We start from the raw sequence: 19,203 nt of genomic DNA, 5'->3' as shown, positions 1-19,203 counted from the left end.
TCTCCAGGTGAAGAGGACCCTGCTGAATGTGTTCTACCACATCATGTTGTTACAGTGTTATAAGACAGTTCTCTCTCTCCAGGTGAAGAGGACCCTGCTGAATGTGTTCTACCACATCATGTTGTTACAGTGCTATAAGACAGTTACCACATCTCTCTCTCCAGGTGAAGAGAGGTGTTCTACCACATCATGTTATTACAGTGTTATAAGACAGTTCTCTCTCTCCAGGTGAAGAGGAATGTGTTCTACCACATCATGTTATTACAGTGTTATAAGACAGTTCTCTCTCTCCAGGTGAAGAGGACCCTGCTGAATGTGTTCTACCACATCATGTTATTACAGTGTTACAGTGTTATAAGACAGTTCTCTCCAGGTGAAGAGGAACCTGCTGAATGTGTTCTACCACATCATGTTATTACAGTGTTATAAGACAGTTCTCTCTCTCCAGGTGAAGAGGACCCTGCTGAATGTGTTCTACCACATCATGTTGTTACAGTGTTATAAGACAGTTCTCTCTCTCCAGGTGAAGAGGACCTCTGAATGTGTTCTACCACATCATGTTATTACAGTGTTATAAGACAGTTCTCTCTCTCCAGGTGAAGAGGACCCTGCTGAATGTGTTCTACCACATCATGTTATTACAGTGTTATAAGACAGTTCTCTCTCTCCAGGTGAAGAGGAACCTGCTGAATGTGTTCTACCACATCATGTTATTACAGTGTTATAAGACAGTTCTCTCTCTCCAGGTGAAGAGGAACCTGCTGAATGTGTTCTACCACATCATGTTATTACAGTGTTATAAGACAGTTATCTCTCTCTCCAGGTGAAGAGGAACCTGCTGAATGTGTTCTACCACATCATGTTATTACAGTGTTATAAGACAGTTCTCTCTCTCCAGGTGAAGAGGAACCTGCTGAATGTGTTCTACCACATCATGTTGTTACAGTGTTATAAGACAGTTCTCTCTCTCCAGGTCCAGTGTTCTACCACATCATGTTATTACAGTGAGCCACCGTGCTTTTACACCTGCATTGTTTTGCTGTTTGAATGGGTTTGTTCAGCACCACATCATGTTGATTTACATGTTGTTACAGTGTTATAAGACATTTCTCTCTCTCCAGGTGAAGAGGACCCTGCTGAACGTGTTCTACCACATCATGTTATTACAGTGTTATAAGACAGTTTTCTCTCTCCAGGTGTTCTCTCTCTCCAGGTGAAGAGGACCCTGCTGAACGTGTTCTACCACATCATGTTATTACAGTGTTATAAGACAGTTCTCTCTCTCCAGGTGAAGAGGAACCTGCTGAATGTGTTCTACCACATCATGTTGTTACAGTGTTATAAGACAGTTCTCTCTCTCCAGGTGAAGAGGACCCTGCTGAATGTGTTCTACCACATCATGTTGTTACAGTGTTATAAGACAGTTATAAGACAGTTCTCTCTCTCCAGGTGAAGAGGACCCTGCTGAATGTGTTCTACCACATCATGTTGTTACAGTGTTATAAGACAGTTCTCTCTCTCCAGGTGAAGAGGACCCTGCTGAATGTGTTCTACCACATCATGTTGTTACAGTGTTATAAGACAGTTCTCTCTCTCCAGGTGAAGAGGACCCTGCTGAATGTGTTCTACCACATCATGTTATTACAGTGTTATAAGACAGTTCTCTCTCTCCAGGTGAAGAGGACCCTGCTGAATGTGTTCTACCACATCATGTTATTACAGTGTTATAAGACAGTTCTCTCTCTCCAGGTGAAGAGGACCTGCTGAATGTGTTCTACCACATTCTCCAGGTGAAGAGGACCCTGCTGAATGTGTTCTACCACATCATGTTCAGTGAATGTGTTCTACCACATCATGTTATTACAGTGTTATAAGACAGTTCACTCTCTCCAGGTGAAGAGGACCCTGCTGAATGTGTTCTACCACATCATGTTATTACAGTGTTATAAGACAGTTCTCTCTCTCCAGGTGAAGAGGACCCTGCTGAATGTGTTCTACCACATCATGTTATTACAGTGTTATAAGACAGTTCTCTCTCTCCAGGTGAAGAGGAACCTGCTGAACGTGTTCTACCACATCATGTTATTACAGTGTTATAAGACAGTTCTCTCTCTCCAGGTGAAGAGGAACCTGCTGAATGTGTTCTACCACATCATGTTATTACAGTGTTATAAGACAGTTCTCTCTCTCCAGGTGAAGAGGAACCTGCTGAATGTGTTCTACCACATCATGTTGTTACAGTGTTATAAGACAGTTCTCTCTCTCCAGGTGAAGAGGACCCTGCTGAATGTGTTCTACCACATCATGTTGTTACAGTGTTATAAGACAGTTCTCTCTCTCCAGGTGTTTACAGTGTTATCTCTCTCCAGGTGAAGAGGACCCTGCTGAATGTGTTCTACCACATCATGTTGTTACAGTGTTATAAGACAGTTCTCTCTCTCCAGGTGAAGAGGACCCTGCTGAATGTGTTCTACCACATCATGTTGTTACAGTGCTATAAGACAGTTCCAGGTCTCTCCAGGTGAAGAGGACCCTGCTGAATGTGTTCTACCACATCATGTTATCACAGTGTTATAAGACAGTTCTATCTCTCCAGGTGAAGAGGACCCTGCTGAATGTGTTCTACCACATCATGTTATTACAGTGTTATAAGACAGTTCTCTCTCTCCAGGTGAAGAGGAACCTGCTGAATGTGTTCTACCACATCATGTTATTACAGTGTTATAAGACAGTTCTCTCTCTCCAGGTGAAGAGGACCCTGCTGAATGTGTTCTACCACATCATGTTGTTACAGTGTTATAAGACAGTTCTCTCTCTCCAGGTGAAGAGGAACCTGCTGAACGTGTTCTACCACATCATGTTATTACAGTGTTATAAGACAGTTCTCTCTCTCCAGGTGAAGAGGAACCTGCTGAATGTGTTCTACCACATCATGTTGTTACAGTGTTATAAGACATTTCTCTCTCTCCAGGTGAAGAGGACCCTGCTGAATGTGTTCTACCACATCATGTTATTACAGTGTTATAAGACAGTTCTCTCTCTCCAGGTGAAGAGGACCCTGCTGAATGTGTTCTACCACATCATGTTATTACAGTGTTATAAGACAGTTCTCTCTCCAGGTGAAGAGGAACCTGCTGAATGTGTTCTACCACATCATGTTATTACAGTGTTATAAGACAGTTTTCTCTCCAGGTGTTCTCTCTCTCCAGGTGAAGAGGACCCTGCTGAATGTGTTCTACCACATCATGTTGTTACAGTGGTATAAGACAGTTCACTCTCTCCAGGTGAAGAGGACCCTGCTGAATGTGTTCTACCACATCATGTTGTTACAGTGTTATAAGACAGTTCTCTCTCTCCAGGTGAAGAGGAACCTGCTGAATGTGTTCTACCACATCATGTTATTACAGTGTTATAAGACAGTTCTCTCTCTCCAGGTGAAGAGGAACCTGCTGAATGTGTTCTACCACATCATGTTGTTACAGTGTTATAAGACAGTTCTCTCTCTCCAGGTGAAGAGGACCCTGCTGAATGTGTTCTACCACATCATGTTGTTACAGTGTTATAAGACAGTTCTCTCTCTCCAGGTGAAGAGGACCCTGCTGAATGTGTTCTACCACATCATGTTGTTACAGTGTTATAAGACAGTTCTCTCTCCCAGGTGAAGAGGACCCTGCTGAATGTGTTCTACCACATCATGTTATTACAGTGTTATAAGACAGTTCTCTCTCTCCAGGTGAAGAGGAACCTGCTGATCGTGTTCTACCACATCATGTTATTACAGTGTTATAAGACAGTTTTCTCTCCAGGTGTTCTCTCTCCAGGTGAAGAGGACCCTGCTGAATGTGTTCTACCACATCATGTTATTACAGTGTTATAAGACAGTTCTCTCTCCAGGTGAAGAGGACCCTGCTGAATGTGTTCTACCACATCATGTTGTTACAGTGTTATAAGACAGTTCTCTCTCTCCAGGTGAAGAGGAACCTGCTGAATGTGTTCTACCACATCATGTTATTACAGTGTTATAAGACAGTTCTCTCTCTCCAGGTGAAGAGGAACCTGCTGAATGTGTTCTACCACATCATGTTGTTACAGTGTTATAAGACAGTTCTCTCTCTCCAGGTGAAGAGGAACCTGCTGAACGTGTTCTACCACATCATGTTGTTACAGTGTTATAAGACAGTTCTCTCTCTCCAGGTGAAGAGGAACCTGCTGAATGTGTTCTACCACATCATGTTGTTACAGTGTTATAAGACAGTTCTCTCTCCAGGTGAAGAGGAACCCACGTGTTCTACCACATCATGAAGAGGACACCTGCTGAATGTGTTCTACCACATCATGTTCTCTCTCCAGGTGAAGAGGAACCTGCTGAATGTGTTCTACCACATCATGTTATTACAGTGTTATAAGACAGTTTCTCTCTCCAGGTGAAGAGGACCCTGCTGAATGTGTTCTATCATGTTGTTACAGTGTTATAAGACATTTCTCTCTCTCCATCATGTTACCACATCATGTTATTACAGTGTTATAAGACAGTTTTCTGAACGTGTTCTCTCCAGTGTTATAAGACAGTCTCTCTCTCCAGGTGAAGAGGACCCTGCTGAATGTGTTCTACCACATCATGTTGTTACAGTGTTATAAGACAGTTCTCTCTCTCCAGGTGAAGAGGAACCTGCTGAATGTGTTCTACCACATCATGTTGTTACAGTGTTATAAGACAGTTCTCTCTCTCAGGTGAAGAGGACCCTGCATGTGTTTGTTACTTTGCTATAAGACTCTCTCCAGGTGAAGAGGACCCTGCTGAATGTGTTCTACCACATCATGTTGTTACAGTGTTATAAGACAGTTCTCTCTCTCCAGGTGAAGAGGACCCTGCTGAATGTGTTCTACCACATCATGTTGTTACAGTGCTATAAGACAGTTCTCTCTCTCCAGGTGAAGAGGACCCTGCTGAATGTGTTCTACCACATCATGTTATCACAGTGTTATAAGACAGTTCTCTCTCTCCAGGTGAAGAGGACCCTGCTGAATGTGTTCTACCACATCATGTTATTACAGTGTTATAAGACAGTTCTCTCTCTCCAGGTGAAGAGGAACCTGCTGAACGTGTTCTACCACATCATGTTATTACAGTGTTATAAGACAGTTCTCTCTCTCCAGGTGAAGAGGACCCTGCTGAATGTGTTCTACCACATCATGTTGTTACAGTGTTATAAGACATTTCTCTCTCTCCAGGTGAAGAGGAACCTGCTGAACGTGTTCTACCACATCATGTTATTACAGTGTTATAAGACAGTTCTCTCTCTCCAGGTGAAGAGGACCCTGCTGAATGTGTTCTACCACATCATGTTGTTACAGTGTTATAAGACATTTCTCTCTCTCCAGGTGAAGAGGACCCTGCTGAATGTGTTCTACCACATCATGTTATTACAGTGTTATAAGACAGTTTCTCTCTCCAGGTGAAGAGGACCCTGCTGAATGTGTTCTACCACATCATGTTATTACAGTGTTATAAGACAGTTCTCTCTCTCCAGGTGAAGAGGAACCTGCTGAATGTGTTCTACCACATCATGTTATTACAGTGTTATAAGACAGTTCTCTCTCTCCAGGTGAAGAGGAACCTGCTGAATGTGTTCTACCACGTCATGTTATTACAGTGTTATAAGACAGATCTCTCTCTCCAGGTGAAGAGGAACCTGCTGATTGTGTTCTACCACATCATGTTATTACAGTGTTATAAGACAGTTCTCTCTCTCCAGGTGAAGAGGAACCTGCTGAATGTGTTCTACCACATCATGTTGTTACAGTGTTATAAGACAGTTCTCTCTCTCCAGGTGAAGAGGACCCTGCTGAATGTGTTCTACCACATCATGTTGTTACAGTGCTATAAGACAGTTCTCTCTCTCCAGGTGTTATCTCTCTCCAGGTGAAGAGGACCCTGCTGAATGTGTTCTACCACATCATGTTGTTACAGTGCTATAAGACAGTTCTCTCTCTCCAGGTGAAGAGGAACCTGCTGAACGTGTTCTACCACATTATGTTATTACAGTGTTATAAGACAGTTCTCTCTCTCCAGGTGAAGAGGAACCTGCTGAATGTGTTCTACCACATCATGTTGTTACAGTGTTATAAGACAGTTCTCTCTCTCCAGGTGAAGAGGACCCTGCTGAATGTGTTCTACCACATCATGTTATTACAGTGTTATAAGACAGTTCTCTCTCTCCAGGTGAAGAGGACCCTGCTGAATGTGTTCTACCACATCATGTTATTACAGTGTTATAAGACAGTTCTCTCTCTCCAGGTGAAGAGGAACCTGCTGAACGTGTTCTACCACATCATGTTATTACAGTGTTATAAGACAGTTTTCTCTCTCCAGGTGTTCTCTCTCTCCAGGTGAAGAGGACCCTGCTGAATGTGTTCTACCACATCATGTTGTTACAGTGGTATAAGACAGTTCACTCTCTCCAGGTGAAGAGGACCCTGCTGAATGTGTTCTACCACATCATGTTGTTACAGTGTTATAAGACAGTTCTCTCTCTCCAGGTGAAGAGGAACCTGCTGAATGTGTTCTACCACATCATGTTATTACAGTGTTATAAGACAGTTCTCTCTCTCCAGGTGAAGAGGAACCTGCTGAATGTGTTCTACCACATCATGTTGTTACAGTGTTATAAGACAGTTCTCTCTCTCCAGGTGAAGAGGACCCTGCTGAATGTGTTCTACCACATCATGTTGTTACAGTGTTATAAGACAGTTCTCTCTCTCCAGGTGAAGAGGACCCTGCTGAATGTGTTCTACCACATCATGTTGTTACAGTGTTATAAGACAGTTCTCTCTCTCCAGGTGAAGAGGACCCTGCTGAATGTGTTCTACCACATCATGTTGTTACAGTGTTATAAGACAGTTCTCTCTCTCCAGGTGAAGAGGAACCTGCTGATCGTGTTCTACCACATCATGTTATTACAGTGTTATAAGACAGTTTTCTCTCTCCAGGTGTTCTCTCTCTCCAGGTGAAGAGGACCCTGCTGAATGTGTTCTACCACATCATGTTATTACAGTGTTATAAGACAGTTCACTCTCTCCAGGTGAAGAGGACCCTGCTGAATGTGTTCTACCACATCATGTTGTTACAGTGTTATAAGACAGTTCTCTCTCTCCAGGTGAAGAGGAACCTGCTGAATGTGTTCTACCACATCATGTTATTACAGTGTTATAAGACAGTTCTCTCTCTCCAGGTGAAGAGGAACCTGCTGAACGTGTTCTACCACATCATGTTGTTACAGTGTTATAAGACAGTTCTCTCTCTCCAGGTGAAGAGGAACCTGCTGAACGTGTTCTACCACATCATGTTGTTACAGTGTTATAAGACAGTTCTCTCTCTCCAGGTGAAGAGGAACCTGCTGAATGTGTTCTACCACATCATGTTGTTACAGTGTTATAAGACAGTTCTCTCTCTCCAGGTGAAGAGGGCCCTGCTGAATGTGTTCTACCACATCATGTTGTTACAGTGTTATAAGACATTTCTCTCTCTCCAGGTGAAGTGGAACCTGCTGAACGTGTTCTACCACATTATGTTATTACAGTGTTATAAGACAGTTCTCTCTCTCCAGGTGAAGAGGACCCTGCTGAATGTGTTCTACCACATCATGTTGTTACAGTGCTATAAGACAGTTCTCTCTCTCCAGGTGAAGAGGACCCTGCTGAATGTGTTCAACCACATCATGTTATTACAGTCTTATAAGACAGTTCTCTCTCTCCAGGTGAAGAGGACCCTGCTGAATGTGTTCTACCACATCATGTTATTACAGTGTTATAAGACAGTTCTCTCTCCAGGTGAAGAGGAACCTGCTGAACGTGTTCTACCACATCATGTTATTACAGTGTTATAAGACAGTTCTCTCTCTCTCCAGGTGAAGAGGACCCTGCTGAATGTGTTCTACCACATCATGTTATTACAGTGTTATAAGACAGTTCTCTCTCTCCAGGTGAAGAGGACCCTGCTGAATGTGTTCTACCACATCATGTTGTTACAGTGCTATAAGACAGTTCTCTCTCTCCAGGTGAAGAGGACCCTGCTGAATGTGTTCAACCACATAATGTTATTACAGTCTTATAAGACAGTTCTCTCTCTCCAGGTGAAGAGGACCCTGCTGAATGTGTTCTACCACATCATGTTATTACAGTGTTATAAGACAGTTCTCTCTCCAGGTGAAGAGGAACCTGCTGAACGTGTTCTACCACATCATGTTATTACAGTGTTATAAGACAGTTTTCTCTCTCCAGGTGTTCTCTCTCTCCAGGTGAAGAGGACCCTGCTGAATGTGTTCTACCACATCATGTTATTACAGTGGTATAAGACAGTTCACTCTCTCCAGGTGAAGAGGACCCTGCTGAATGTGTTCTACCACATCATGTTGTTACAGTGTTATAAGACAGTTCTCTCTCTCCAGGTGAAGAGGAACCTGCTGAATGTGTTCTACCACATCATGTTATTACAGTGTTATAAGACAGTTCTCTCTCTCCAGGTGAAGAGGAACCTGCTGAACGTGTTCTACCACATCATGTTGTTACAGTGTTATAAGACAGTTCTCTCTCTCCAGGTGAAGAGGACCCTGCTGAATGTGTTCTACCACATCATGTTGTTACAGTGTTATAAGACAGTTCTCTCTCTCCAGGTGAAGAGGACCCTGCTGAATGTGTTCTACCACATCATGTTGTTACAGTGTTATAAGACAGTTCTCTCTCTCCAGGTGAAGAGGAACCTGCTGAACGTGTTCTACCACATCATGTTATTACAGTGTTATAAGACAGTTTTCTCTCTCCAGGTGTTCTCTCTCTCCAGGTGAAGAGGACCCTGCTGAATGTGTTCTACCACATCATGTTATTACAGTGTTATAAGACAGTTCACTCTCTCCAGGTGAAGAGGACCCTGCTGAATGTGTTCTACCACATCATGTTGTTACAGTGTTATAAGACAGTTCTCTCTCTCCAGGTGAAGAGGACCCTGCTGAATGTGTTCTACCACATCATGTTGTTACAGTGCTATAAGACAGTTCTCTCTCTCCAGGTGAAGAGGACCCTGCTGAATGTGTTCTACCACATCATGTTATCACAGTGTTATAAGACAGTTCTCTCTCTCCAGGTGAAGAGGAACCTGCTGAATGTGTTCAACCACATCATGTTATTACAGTCTTATAAGACAGTTCTCTCTCTCCAGGTGAAGAGGACCCTGCTGAATGTGTTCTACCACATCATGTTATTACAGTGTTATAAGACAGTTCTCTCTCCAGGTGAAGAGGAACCTGCTGAACGTGTTCTACCACATCATGTTATTACAGTGTTATAAGACAGTTCTCTCTCTCTCCAGGTGAAGAGGACCCTGCTGAATGTGTTCTACCACATCATGTTGTTACAGTGTTATAAGATATTTCTCTCTCTCCAGGTGAAGAGGAACCTGCTGAACGTGTTCTACCACATCATGTTATTACAGTGTTATAAGACAGTTCTCTCTCCAGGTGAAGAGGAACCTGCTGAACGTGTTCTACCACATCATGTTATTACAGTGTTATAAGACAGTTTTCTCTCTCCAGGTGTTCTCTCTCTCCAGGTGAAGAGGACCCTGCTGAATGTGTTCTACCACATCATGTTATTACAGTGTTATAAGACAGTTCACTCTCTCCAGGTGAAGACGACCCTGCTGAATGTGTTCTACCACATCATGTTGTTACAGTGTTATAAGACAGTTCTCTCTCTCTCCAGGTGAAGAGGAACCTGCTGAATGTGTTCTACCACATCATGTTATTACAGTGTTATAAGACAGTTCTCTCTCTCCAGGTGAAGAGGAACCTGCTGAACGTGTTCTACCACATCATGTTGTTACAGTGTTATAAGACAGTTCTCTCTCCGCAGGTGAAGAGGACCCTGCTGAATGTGTTCTACCACATCATGTTGTTACAGTGTTATAAGACAGTTCTCTCTCTCCAGGTGAAGAGGACCCTGCTGAATGTGTTCTACCACATCATGTTATTACAGTGTTATAAGACAGTTCTCTCTCTCCAGATGAAGAGGACCCTGCTGAATGTGTTCTACCACATCATGTTATTACAGTGTTATAAGACAGTTCTCTCTCCAGGTGAAGAGGAACCTGCTGAACGTGTTCTACCACATCGTGCTATTACAGTGTTATAAGACAGTTCTCTCTCTCCAGGTGTTCTCTCTCTCCAGGTGAAGAGGACCCTGCTGAATGTATTCTACCACATGTTATTACAGTGTTATAAGACAGTTCTCTCTCTCCTGGTGAAGAGGACCCTGCCTAATGTGTTCTACCACATCATGTTGTTACAGTGTTATAAGACAGTTCTCTCTCTCCAGGTGAAGAGGAACCTGCTGAATGTGTTCTACCACATCATGTTGTTACAGTGTTATAAGACATTTCTCTCTCTCCAGGTGAAGAGGAACCTGCTGAACGTGTTCTACCACATCATGTTGTTACAGTGTTATAAGACAGTTCTCTCTCTCCAGGTGAAGAGGACCCTGCTGAATGTATTCTACCACATCATGTTGTTACAGTGTTATAAGACAGTTCTCTCTCTCCAGGTGAAGAGGACCCTGCTGAATGTATTCTACCACATCATGTTGTTACAGTGTTATAAGACAGTTCTCTCTCTCCAGGTGAAGAGGAACCTGCTGAACGTGTCCTACCACATCGCTCAGTACACTAACATCATCTCTGACCTGCGCAGCGAGATCCAGCGGCTCAAGAAGAAGATCGCCGATCAGGCTGGACGTCAGCTCAACTCTGACCGAGCTGACATCCGCCATGTCCAGGGTAATGACCTCACCTTGACCTCTCTCACAGCTCCTTCACAGTGTCTGTGTGTGTCTGTCTGTGTGTCTTGTCTGTCTGTGCCTCCAACAGACCTTAACACTCTCCTCTCCTGCCACCAATGTAGCGGAGGTGCAGGCCCACAGCACGCAGGCGAGCCGAGCAGAGATGGACCAGCTGAGGGAGCAGCTCCTAGAGGCCTTCAGGAGTCAGATGGAGATCAGGAGGAGCCTGATGGAGCTGGACAACAGCAACATGGAGATCCAGATGGACACCTCCAAACACCTGCTCACCATCGCAGAGTATGTGTCTTATGACTGTCCCAAATGGCACTCTGTTCCCTATACAGTGCACTACTTATGACCAGAGCCCTTAGGGTTCTATATAGGGAATAGGGTGCCATTTGGGACCTACAATAATCTCATAGCACTCCCTCTACACCTATAGCCTCTAGCTGTAGCAGTTTAATGACTGTGATAGTTAACAGAAATGTCTAAACAGCTGCTCACAATTGCGTGCATTGTTGTTCCTCCTGTAGTTGGGAGCAGGAGCGGAGTCGTTGTCGCAGGAAGTGGCGAGCAGAGAGGAGGAAGGAGAGCAGCAGTAAGGAGGAGAGTGAGAAGGTTTTTGACTGCCCTGAGTCACCCCCAGACAGCACTGAGACCCAGGAAGTAGCCATGGCCAGAGAGAAAGTGGTCACTCTCATTGCTGAACAGAACAAGATACGCGAACAAAAGGTAGGTTACTGTAGTCCTCTGCTCTCACCTCTGGGGGGGCTACAGAATCACAGTTTAGGCCACCTAGCTTAAACTAGGCATTGATAGCCTTGTTGTACAGTACTGGGGTGGCTGGTGGTAGGAGATATTGGAGGACGGGCTCATTGTCATGGCTGGATTGGACTGAATGGAACGGTACCAAGCACATGGTTTCCATTTGTACAATAGGCCGACATGTAGCATGATGAGGCCATCATTGTAAATAAGAATTTGTTCTTATGTTCTGACTTGCTTAGTTAAATAAAGGTTAAATAAATAAATCAAATATTTAAATATTATGGTGAGGGTTCCCATTGAGCCCTGCCTGCTGTTTGTCCTCCTGTCTTGTAGGCTTTCCTGGAGCGCTGCTTCGTGGAGCTGCGGGAGCGTGCCAGGCGCCTGGAGGAGCTGCTCCCTTGCAGGGTGAGCTCTGCAGAGCAGAGGGAGGTGCTGGGCCTTCTCTGTAAGGTACACGAGCTGGAGATTGAGAATGCCGAGATGCAGTCCCACGCCCTGCTCAAAGACAACGTGATCCGGCAGAAGAACTTTGTGGTGCTGCGCTTCGAGCAGCACCGCCACCTCTGTGACGAGCTCATCCAGCAGCAGAGACGGTTTATTGACGGTATGTCCAAACAATGCTTTCCTTTTTACTACACTAGCTATAGACTTCAGACTTGATTGAACGTGTAATAATTAAATATTGGTTATGTAGGTGTTGTACTGTATGTTTAGTGTTGTATTATGACAACTATTCTAATCTATATTGTATTGTGTTGTAGCGTGAATAGTATTCTAACCTGTATTGTGTTGTAGTGTGAATAGTATTCTAACCTGTGTTATAGTGTGAATAGTATTCTAACCTGTGTTTTAGTGTGTTGTAGTGTGAATAGTATTCTAACCTGTATTGTGTTGTAGTGTGAATAGTATTCTGACTACCTGGGTTGTGTTGTGTTGTAGTCGGAATAGTATTCTAACCTGTGTTGTGTTGTAGTGTGAATTGTATTCTAACCTGTGTTGTGTTGTAGTGTGAATTGTATTCTAACCTGTGTTGTGTTGTAGTGTGAATAGTATTCTGACCTGTGTTGTAGTGTGAATAGTATTCTGACCACCTGTGTTGTAGTGTGAATAGTATTCTGACCAGTGTTGTAGTGTGAATAGTATTCTGACCAGTGTTGTAGTGTGAATAGTATTCTGACCACCTGTGTTGTAGTGTGAATAGTATTCTGACCTGTGTTGTAGTGTGAATAGTATTCTGACCACCTGTGTTGTAGTGTGAATAGTATTCTGACCAGTGTTGTAGTGTGAATAGTATTCTGACCACCTGTGTTGTAGTGTGAATAGTATTCTGACCACCTGTGGTGTAGTGTGAATAGTATTCTGACCACCTGTGTTGTAACCTGTGTTGTAGTGTGAATAGTATTCTGACCACCTGTGTTGTAGTGTGAATAGTATTCTGACCACCTGTGTTGTAGTGTGAATAGTATTCTGACCACCTGTGTTGTAACCTGTGTTGTAGTGTGAATAGTATTCTGACCACCTGTGTTGTAGTGTGAATAGTATTCTGACCACCTGTGTTGTAGTGTGAATAGTATTCTGACCACCTGTGTTGTAACCTGTGTTGTAGTGTGAATAGTATTCTGACCACCTGTGTTGTAGTGTGAATAGTATTCTGACCACCTGTGTTGTAATGTGAATAGTATTCTGACCACCTGGGTTGTAGTGTGAATAGTATTCTGACCACCTGTGTTGTAGTGTGAATAGTATTCTGACCTGTGTTGTAGTGTGAATAGTATTTTGACCACCTGTGTTGTAGTGTGAATAGTATTCTGACCACCTGTGTTGTAGTGTGAATAGTATTCTGACCACCTGTGTTGTAGTGTGAATAGTATTCTGACCACCTGTGTTGTAACCTGTGTTGTAGTGTGAATAGTATTCTGACCGCCTGTGTTGTAGTGTGAATAGTATTCTGACCACCTGTGTTGTAGTGTGAATAGTATTCTGACCTGTGTTGTAGTGTGAATAGTATTCTGACCACCTGTGTTGTAGTGTGAATAGTATTCTGACCAGTGTTGTAGTGTGAATAGTATTCTGACCACCTGTGTTGTAGTGTGAATAGTATTCTAACCTGTATTGTGTTGTAGTGTGAATAGTATTCTGACGTGTTGCAGTGTGAATAGTATTCTAACATGTAATGTGAGTAGTATTCTAACCTGTGTTGTGTTGTGTTGTGAATAGTATTCTGACCTGTGTTGTGTTGTAGTGTGAATAGTATTCTAGCCTGTGTTGTACTTTGAATAGCATTCTAACCTGTGTTGTAGTGTGAATAGTATTCTAACCTGTATTGTGGTGTGAGTAGTATTCTAACCTTTATTGTGCTGTGTTGTAGTGTGAATAGTATTCTGACCTGTGTTGCAGTGTGAGTAGTATTCTAACCTGTATTATGCTGTAGTGTGAGTAGTATTGTAACCTGTATTGCATTGTGTTGTAGTGTGAATAGTATTCTAACCTATATTGTGAATGGGATTCTAACCTGTGGTGTGAATAGAATTCTAACCTGTGTTGTGTTGTGAATTGTATTCTAGCCTGTGTTGTACTGTGAATAGTATTCTAACCTGTGTTGTAGTGTGAATAGTATTCTGACCGGTGTTGTAGTGTGAATAGTATTCTAACCTGTATTGTGGTGTGAGTAGTACTCTGTTTTATGATTCTGTATTGTGCTGTGTGTAACGTCGTTCGTCTGTTGAATGAAGAGAGGCCTACCCAAACATATAACAAAAACACAAAATACAATGACCAAGGCGTGACAGAACCACCCCCCCCCCTAAGGTGCGGACTCCCGGACGCACCTCAAGAGCATAGGGAGGGTCCAGGTGGGCGTCTGTCCATGGTGGCGGTTCTGGCTCGGGACGTGGACCCCACTCCATTAATGTCCTAGTTCCTCTCCTTCGCGTCCTGGGATAATCCACCTTCTCCGCCGACCATGGCCTAATAGTCCTCACCCAGATCCCCACATAACTGAGGAGCAGCTCGGGACAGAGGGGCATCTCAGGACAGAGGGGCATCTCAGGACAGAGGGGCATCTCGGGACAGAGGGGCATCTCGGGACAGAGGGGCATCTCGGGACAGAGGGGCATCTCGGGACAGAGGGGCATCTCGGGACAGAGGGACAGCTCGGGACAGAGGGGCAGCTCGGGACAGAGGGGCAGCCCGGGACAGAGGGGCAGCTCGGGACCGAAGCAGCCCGGGACTGAGGGGAAACCCGATACTGAGAGGAAGCCCAGTACTGAGAGGAAGCTCAGTACTGAGAGGAAGCTTAGGCAGGTAGTAGGCTCCGGTAAATCCTGGCTGGCTGGTGGAACTGGATGATTCAGGTTGTCTGGCCGATCTAGAAGATCTTGGCAGACTGGCACTTCTGGCGGATCTTGGCAGACTGGCACTTCTGGCGGATCCTGGCAGACTGGCGACGCTGGGCCGACTGGCGACGCTGGGCCGACTGGTGGCGCTGGGCAGACTGGCGGCGCTGGGCAGACTGGCGGCGCTGGGCAGACTGGGAGCACTGGCGGCGCTGGGCAGACTGGGAGCACTGGGCAGACTGGGAGAACTGGGCAGACTGGGAGCACTGGCCGCGCTGGGCAGACTGGGAGAACTGGCCGCGCTGGAGGCGCTGGACAGACAGGAGACTCCGGCAGCGCAGGAGAGGAGAAAAGCTCTGGCTGCGCTAAACAGGCGGGAGACTCCAACAGCGCAGGAGAGGAGAAAAGCGCTGGCTGCGCTGAACAGGCGAGGCGCACTGGAGGCCTGGAGCGTGGTGCTGGAACTGGTGGTACTGGCGCGAGGACACGCACAGGAAGCCTGGTGCGGGGAGCTGCTACCGGAGGACTGGTGTGTAGAGGTGGCTCTGGATAGACCGGACCGTGCAGGCGCACTGGAGCTCTTGAGCACCGAGCCTGTCCAAGCTTACCTGGCTCGATGCCCACTCTAGCCCGGCCAATAGGAAGGGCTGATATGTGCCGCACCTGGCTCTGCACCCGCACTGGAAACACTGTGCGCTCCATAGCATAACACGGTGCCTGCCCGGTCTCTCTAGCCCAACGGTGAGCACAGGGAGTATGCGCAGGTCTCCTACCTGGCATAACTATTCTCCCTTCTAGCCTCCCCCCAATAATTTTTTTGGGCTGTTTTTCCGGTTTCCAACCGCGTCGCCGTACTGCCTCCTCATACCTGCGCCTCTCCGCTTTATCCGCGTCTATTTCTTCCTTGGGACAGCGATATTCTCCCGGCTGCGCCCAGGGTCCTTTACCGTCTAATATCATCTCCCAAGACCAGAAGTCCTCATATTGCTGCTCCTCACAATTAACAGGGAGAGTAGGCTCAGGTCTGACTCCTGACTCAGCCACTCTCTCTCTGCGCTCTCCCCCGTTACTTTCGGTTTTCGCTCTGCGTCGCCGTGTTTTCCTCTTAGACTCCATTAGCCTGTAGCCCTCTTCGCACTGCTGAAGCGAATCCCAGGCGGGCTCCTGCACTCGCTCTGGGTCGGCCGCCCACCTGTCGATTTCTTCCCACGTCGTATAATCCATGCCTCTACCGTCCATAACGTCCTCCTTTAGCTCCTGCCAGTTCACATTTCTGTAACGTCGTTCGTCTGTTGAATGAAGAGAGTCAGACCGAAATGCAGCGTGTAGGTTACTCATGACTTTAATGAAATATATCGCAGTACATGAAATAACTGAATAAATACAAAAACAACAAACGGAACGTGAAACCTATTACAGCCTATCTGGTGAACACTACACAGAGACAGGAACAAACACCCACAAAATACAAAGCGAACTCAGGCTACCTAAATACGGTTCCCAATCCGAGACAACGAGAATCACCTGACTCCAATTGAGAATCGCCTCAGGCAGCCAAGCCTAACTAGACACACCCCTAATCATACACAATCCCAATTAATACAAACCCCAATACGAAACACAACATATAAACCCATGTCACACCCTGGCCTACCCAAACATATAACAAAAACACAAAATACAATGACCAAGGCGTGACACTGTGTTGTAGTGTGAATGGTATTCTGACCTATGTTGCAGTGTGAGTAGTATTCTAACCTGTATTGTGTTGTGTTGTAGTGTGAATAGTATTCTGACCTGTGTTGTAGTGTGAATAGTATTCTGACCTGTGTTGTAGTGTGAATCATATTCTAACCTGTATTGTGTTGTATTGTGAATAGTAGTCTAACCGGTGTTGTATTGTGAATAGAGTTCTAAGCTGTGTTGTAGTGTGAATAGTATTCTGACCTGTTTTGTAGTGTGAATAGTATTCTGACCTGTTTTGTAGTGTGAATAGTATTCAGACCTGTGTTGTGTTGTAGTGTGAATCGTATTCTAACCTGTATTGTGTTGTGTTGTAGTGTGAATAGTATTCTAACCTTTGTTGTAGTGTGAATAGAATTCTAACCTGTGTTGTGTTGTAGTGTGAATAGTATTCTTACCTGTAGTGTGAATAGTGTTCTAACCTGTGTTGTGTTGCAGTGTGAATAGTATTCTAACCTGTGTTGTAGTGTGAATAGGATTCCAACCTGTGTTGTAGCGTGAATAGTTTTTCGATCTTTGTTGTGTTGTAGTGTAAATAGTGTTCTAACCTGTATTGTGTTGTAGTGTGAATAGTGTTCTAACCTGTATTGTGTTGTAGTGTGAATAGTATTCTAACCTCTATTGTGTTGTGTTGTAGTGTGAATAGTATTCTGACCTGTGTTGCAGTGTGAATAGTATTTCAACCTGTGTTGTGTTGTAGTGTGAGTAGTATTCTAACCTGTGTTGTGTTGTGAATAGTATTCGGACCTGTGTTGGGGTGTGGTGTGAATAGTATTCTGACCTGGGTTGTAGTGTGAATAGTATTCTGACCTGTGTTGTAGTGTGAATCGTATTCTGACTTATGATGTAGTGTGAATAGTATTCTGACCTGTATTGTGTTGTGTTGAAGTGTGAATAGTATTCTGACCTGTGATGTAGTGTGAATAGTATTCTAACCTGTGTTTTAGTGTGAATATTATTCTGACATGTGTTGCAGTGTGAATAGTATTCTAACCTGTATTGTATTGTGTTGTAGTGTGAAAAGTTTTCTGACCTGTGTTGTGTTGTTGTAACGGCGTTCTTCGTTTGTAGAAAGAGAGTCGGACCGAAATGCAGCGTGGTGGTTACTCATGACTTTAATGACAAAAGCGATACATGAAATAACTATACAAATACAAAAACAACAACAACAAACGGAACGTGAAATCTAATTACAGCCTATCTGGTGAAACTACACAGAGACAGGAACAATCACCCACGAAATACACAGTGAAACCCAGGCTACCTAAATACGGTTCCCCATCAGAGACAACAAGAATCACCTGACTCTGATTGAGAACCGCCTTAGGCAGCCAAGCCTATACTAGACACACCCCTAATACAGCCGCAATCCCAATGCCTACTAAAACCCCAATACGAAACACAACAATATAAACCCATGTCACACCCTGGCCTGACCCAATATTTAACGAAAACACAAAATACTAAGACCAAGGCGTGACAGAACCCACCCCTAAGGTGCGGACTCCCGGACGCACCTCAAAACCATAGGGAGGGTCCGGCAGCTCAGGACTGAGGGGCAGCTCGGGACTGAGGGGCAGCTCGGGACTGAGAGGCAGCTCGGGACTGAGGGGCAGCTCGGGACTGAGGGGCAGCTCGGGACTGAGGGGCAGCTCGAGACTGAGGGGCAGCTCGGGACTGAGGGGCAGCTCAAGACTGAGGAGCAGCCCGGAACTGAGGGGCAGCCCGGAACTGAGAGGAAGCCCAGTACTGAGAGGAAGCCCAGTACTGAGATGAAGCTCAGGTAGGTAGCCGGCTCCGGTAGATCCTCGCTGGCTGGCGGATCTGGAAGATTCTGGCTGACTAGCAGATCTGGAAGATTCTGGTTGACTGGCAGATCTGGAAGAAACTGGTTGACTGGCAGATCTGGAAGAAACTGGTTGACTGGCAGATCTGGAAGAATCTGGTTGACTGGCAGATCTAGAAGATCATGGCTGACTGGCGGATCTAGCTGCTCTATGCAGACTGACAGCTCTGGCTGCTCCATGCAGACTGACAGCTTCTTGCAGACTGACAGCTCTGGCTGCTTCTTACAGACTGACAGCTCTGGCTGTTTCATGCAGACTGACAGCTCTGGCTGCTTCATACAGACTGACAGCTCTGACTGCTCCATGCAGGCTGACAGCTCTGACTGCTCCATGCAGGCTGACATCTCAGGCTGCTTTATGCAGACTGACAGCTCTGACTGCTCCATGCAGACTGACAGCTCTGACTGCTCCATGCAGACTGACAGCACCCTGCAGACTGGCAGCTCCTTGCAGACTGACAGCTCCTTGCAGACTGACAGCTCCTTGCAAACTGGCAGCTCTTTGCAGACTAACAGCTCTGGCTGCTTCATGCAGACTGACAGCTCTGGCTGCTTCATGCAGACTGACATCTCTGGCTGCTTCATGCAGACTGACAGCTCAGGCTGCTCCTTCAAGGCGTGACAGTTGTAGTGTGAATAATGTACTAACCTGTATTGTGTTGTAGTGTGAATAGTATTCTAACC

At 45.1% G+C, this 19,203-nt stretch overlaps 1 protein-coding gene across 1 annotated transcript in view; it reads left to right on the top strand.

Moving 5' to 3' along the window:
• LOC124038591 (kinesin-like protein KIF19) overlaps nucleotides 1–19,203 on the top strand; it is a 142,255-nt gene that overhangs the window by 119,427 nt on the left and 3,625 nt on the right. The window contains exons 9-12 of the mRNA XM_046354642.1: nucleotides 10,669–10,825; nucleotides 10,950–11,124; nucleotides 11,361–11,559; nucleotides 11,929–12,199. Coding sequence (XP_046210598.1) covers nucleotides 10,669–10,825; nucleotides 10,950–11,124; nucleotides 11,361–11,559; nucleotides 11,929–12,199 — 802 coding nt within the window. The remainder of the gene's footprint in view (nucleotides 1–10,668; nucleotides 10,826–10,949; nucleotides 11,125–11,360; nucleotides 11,560–11,928; nucleotides 12,200–19,203) is intronic.

The sequence above is a fragment of the Oncorhynchus gorbuscha genome, linkage group LG06 (genome assembly GCF_021184085.1).
Source record: "Oncorhynchus gorbuscha isolate QuinsamMale2020 ecotype Even-year linkage group LG06, OgorEven_v1.0, whole genome shotgun sequence".
Lineage (NCBI taxonomy): Eukaryota > Metazoa > Chordata > Actinopteri > Salmoniformes > Salmonidae > Oncorhynchus > Oncorhynchus gorbuscha.
This window is presented reverse-complemented; position numbering and strand designations above follow the sequence as displayed.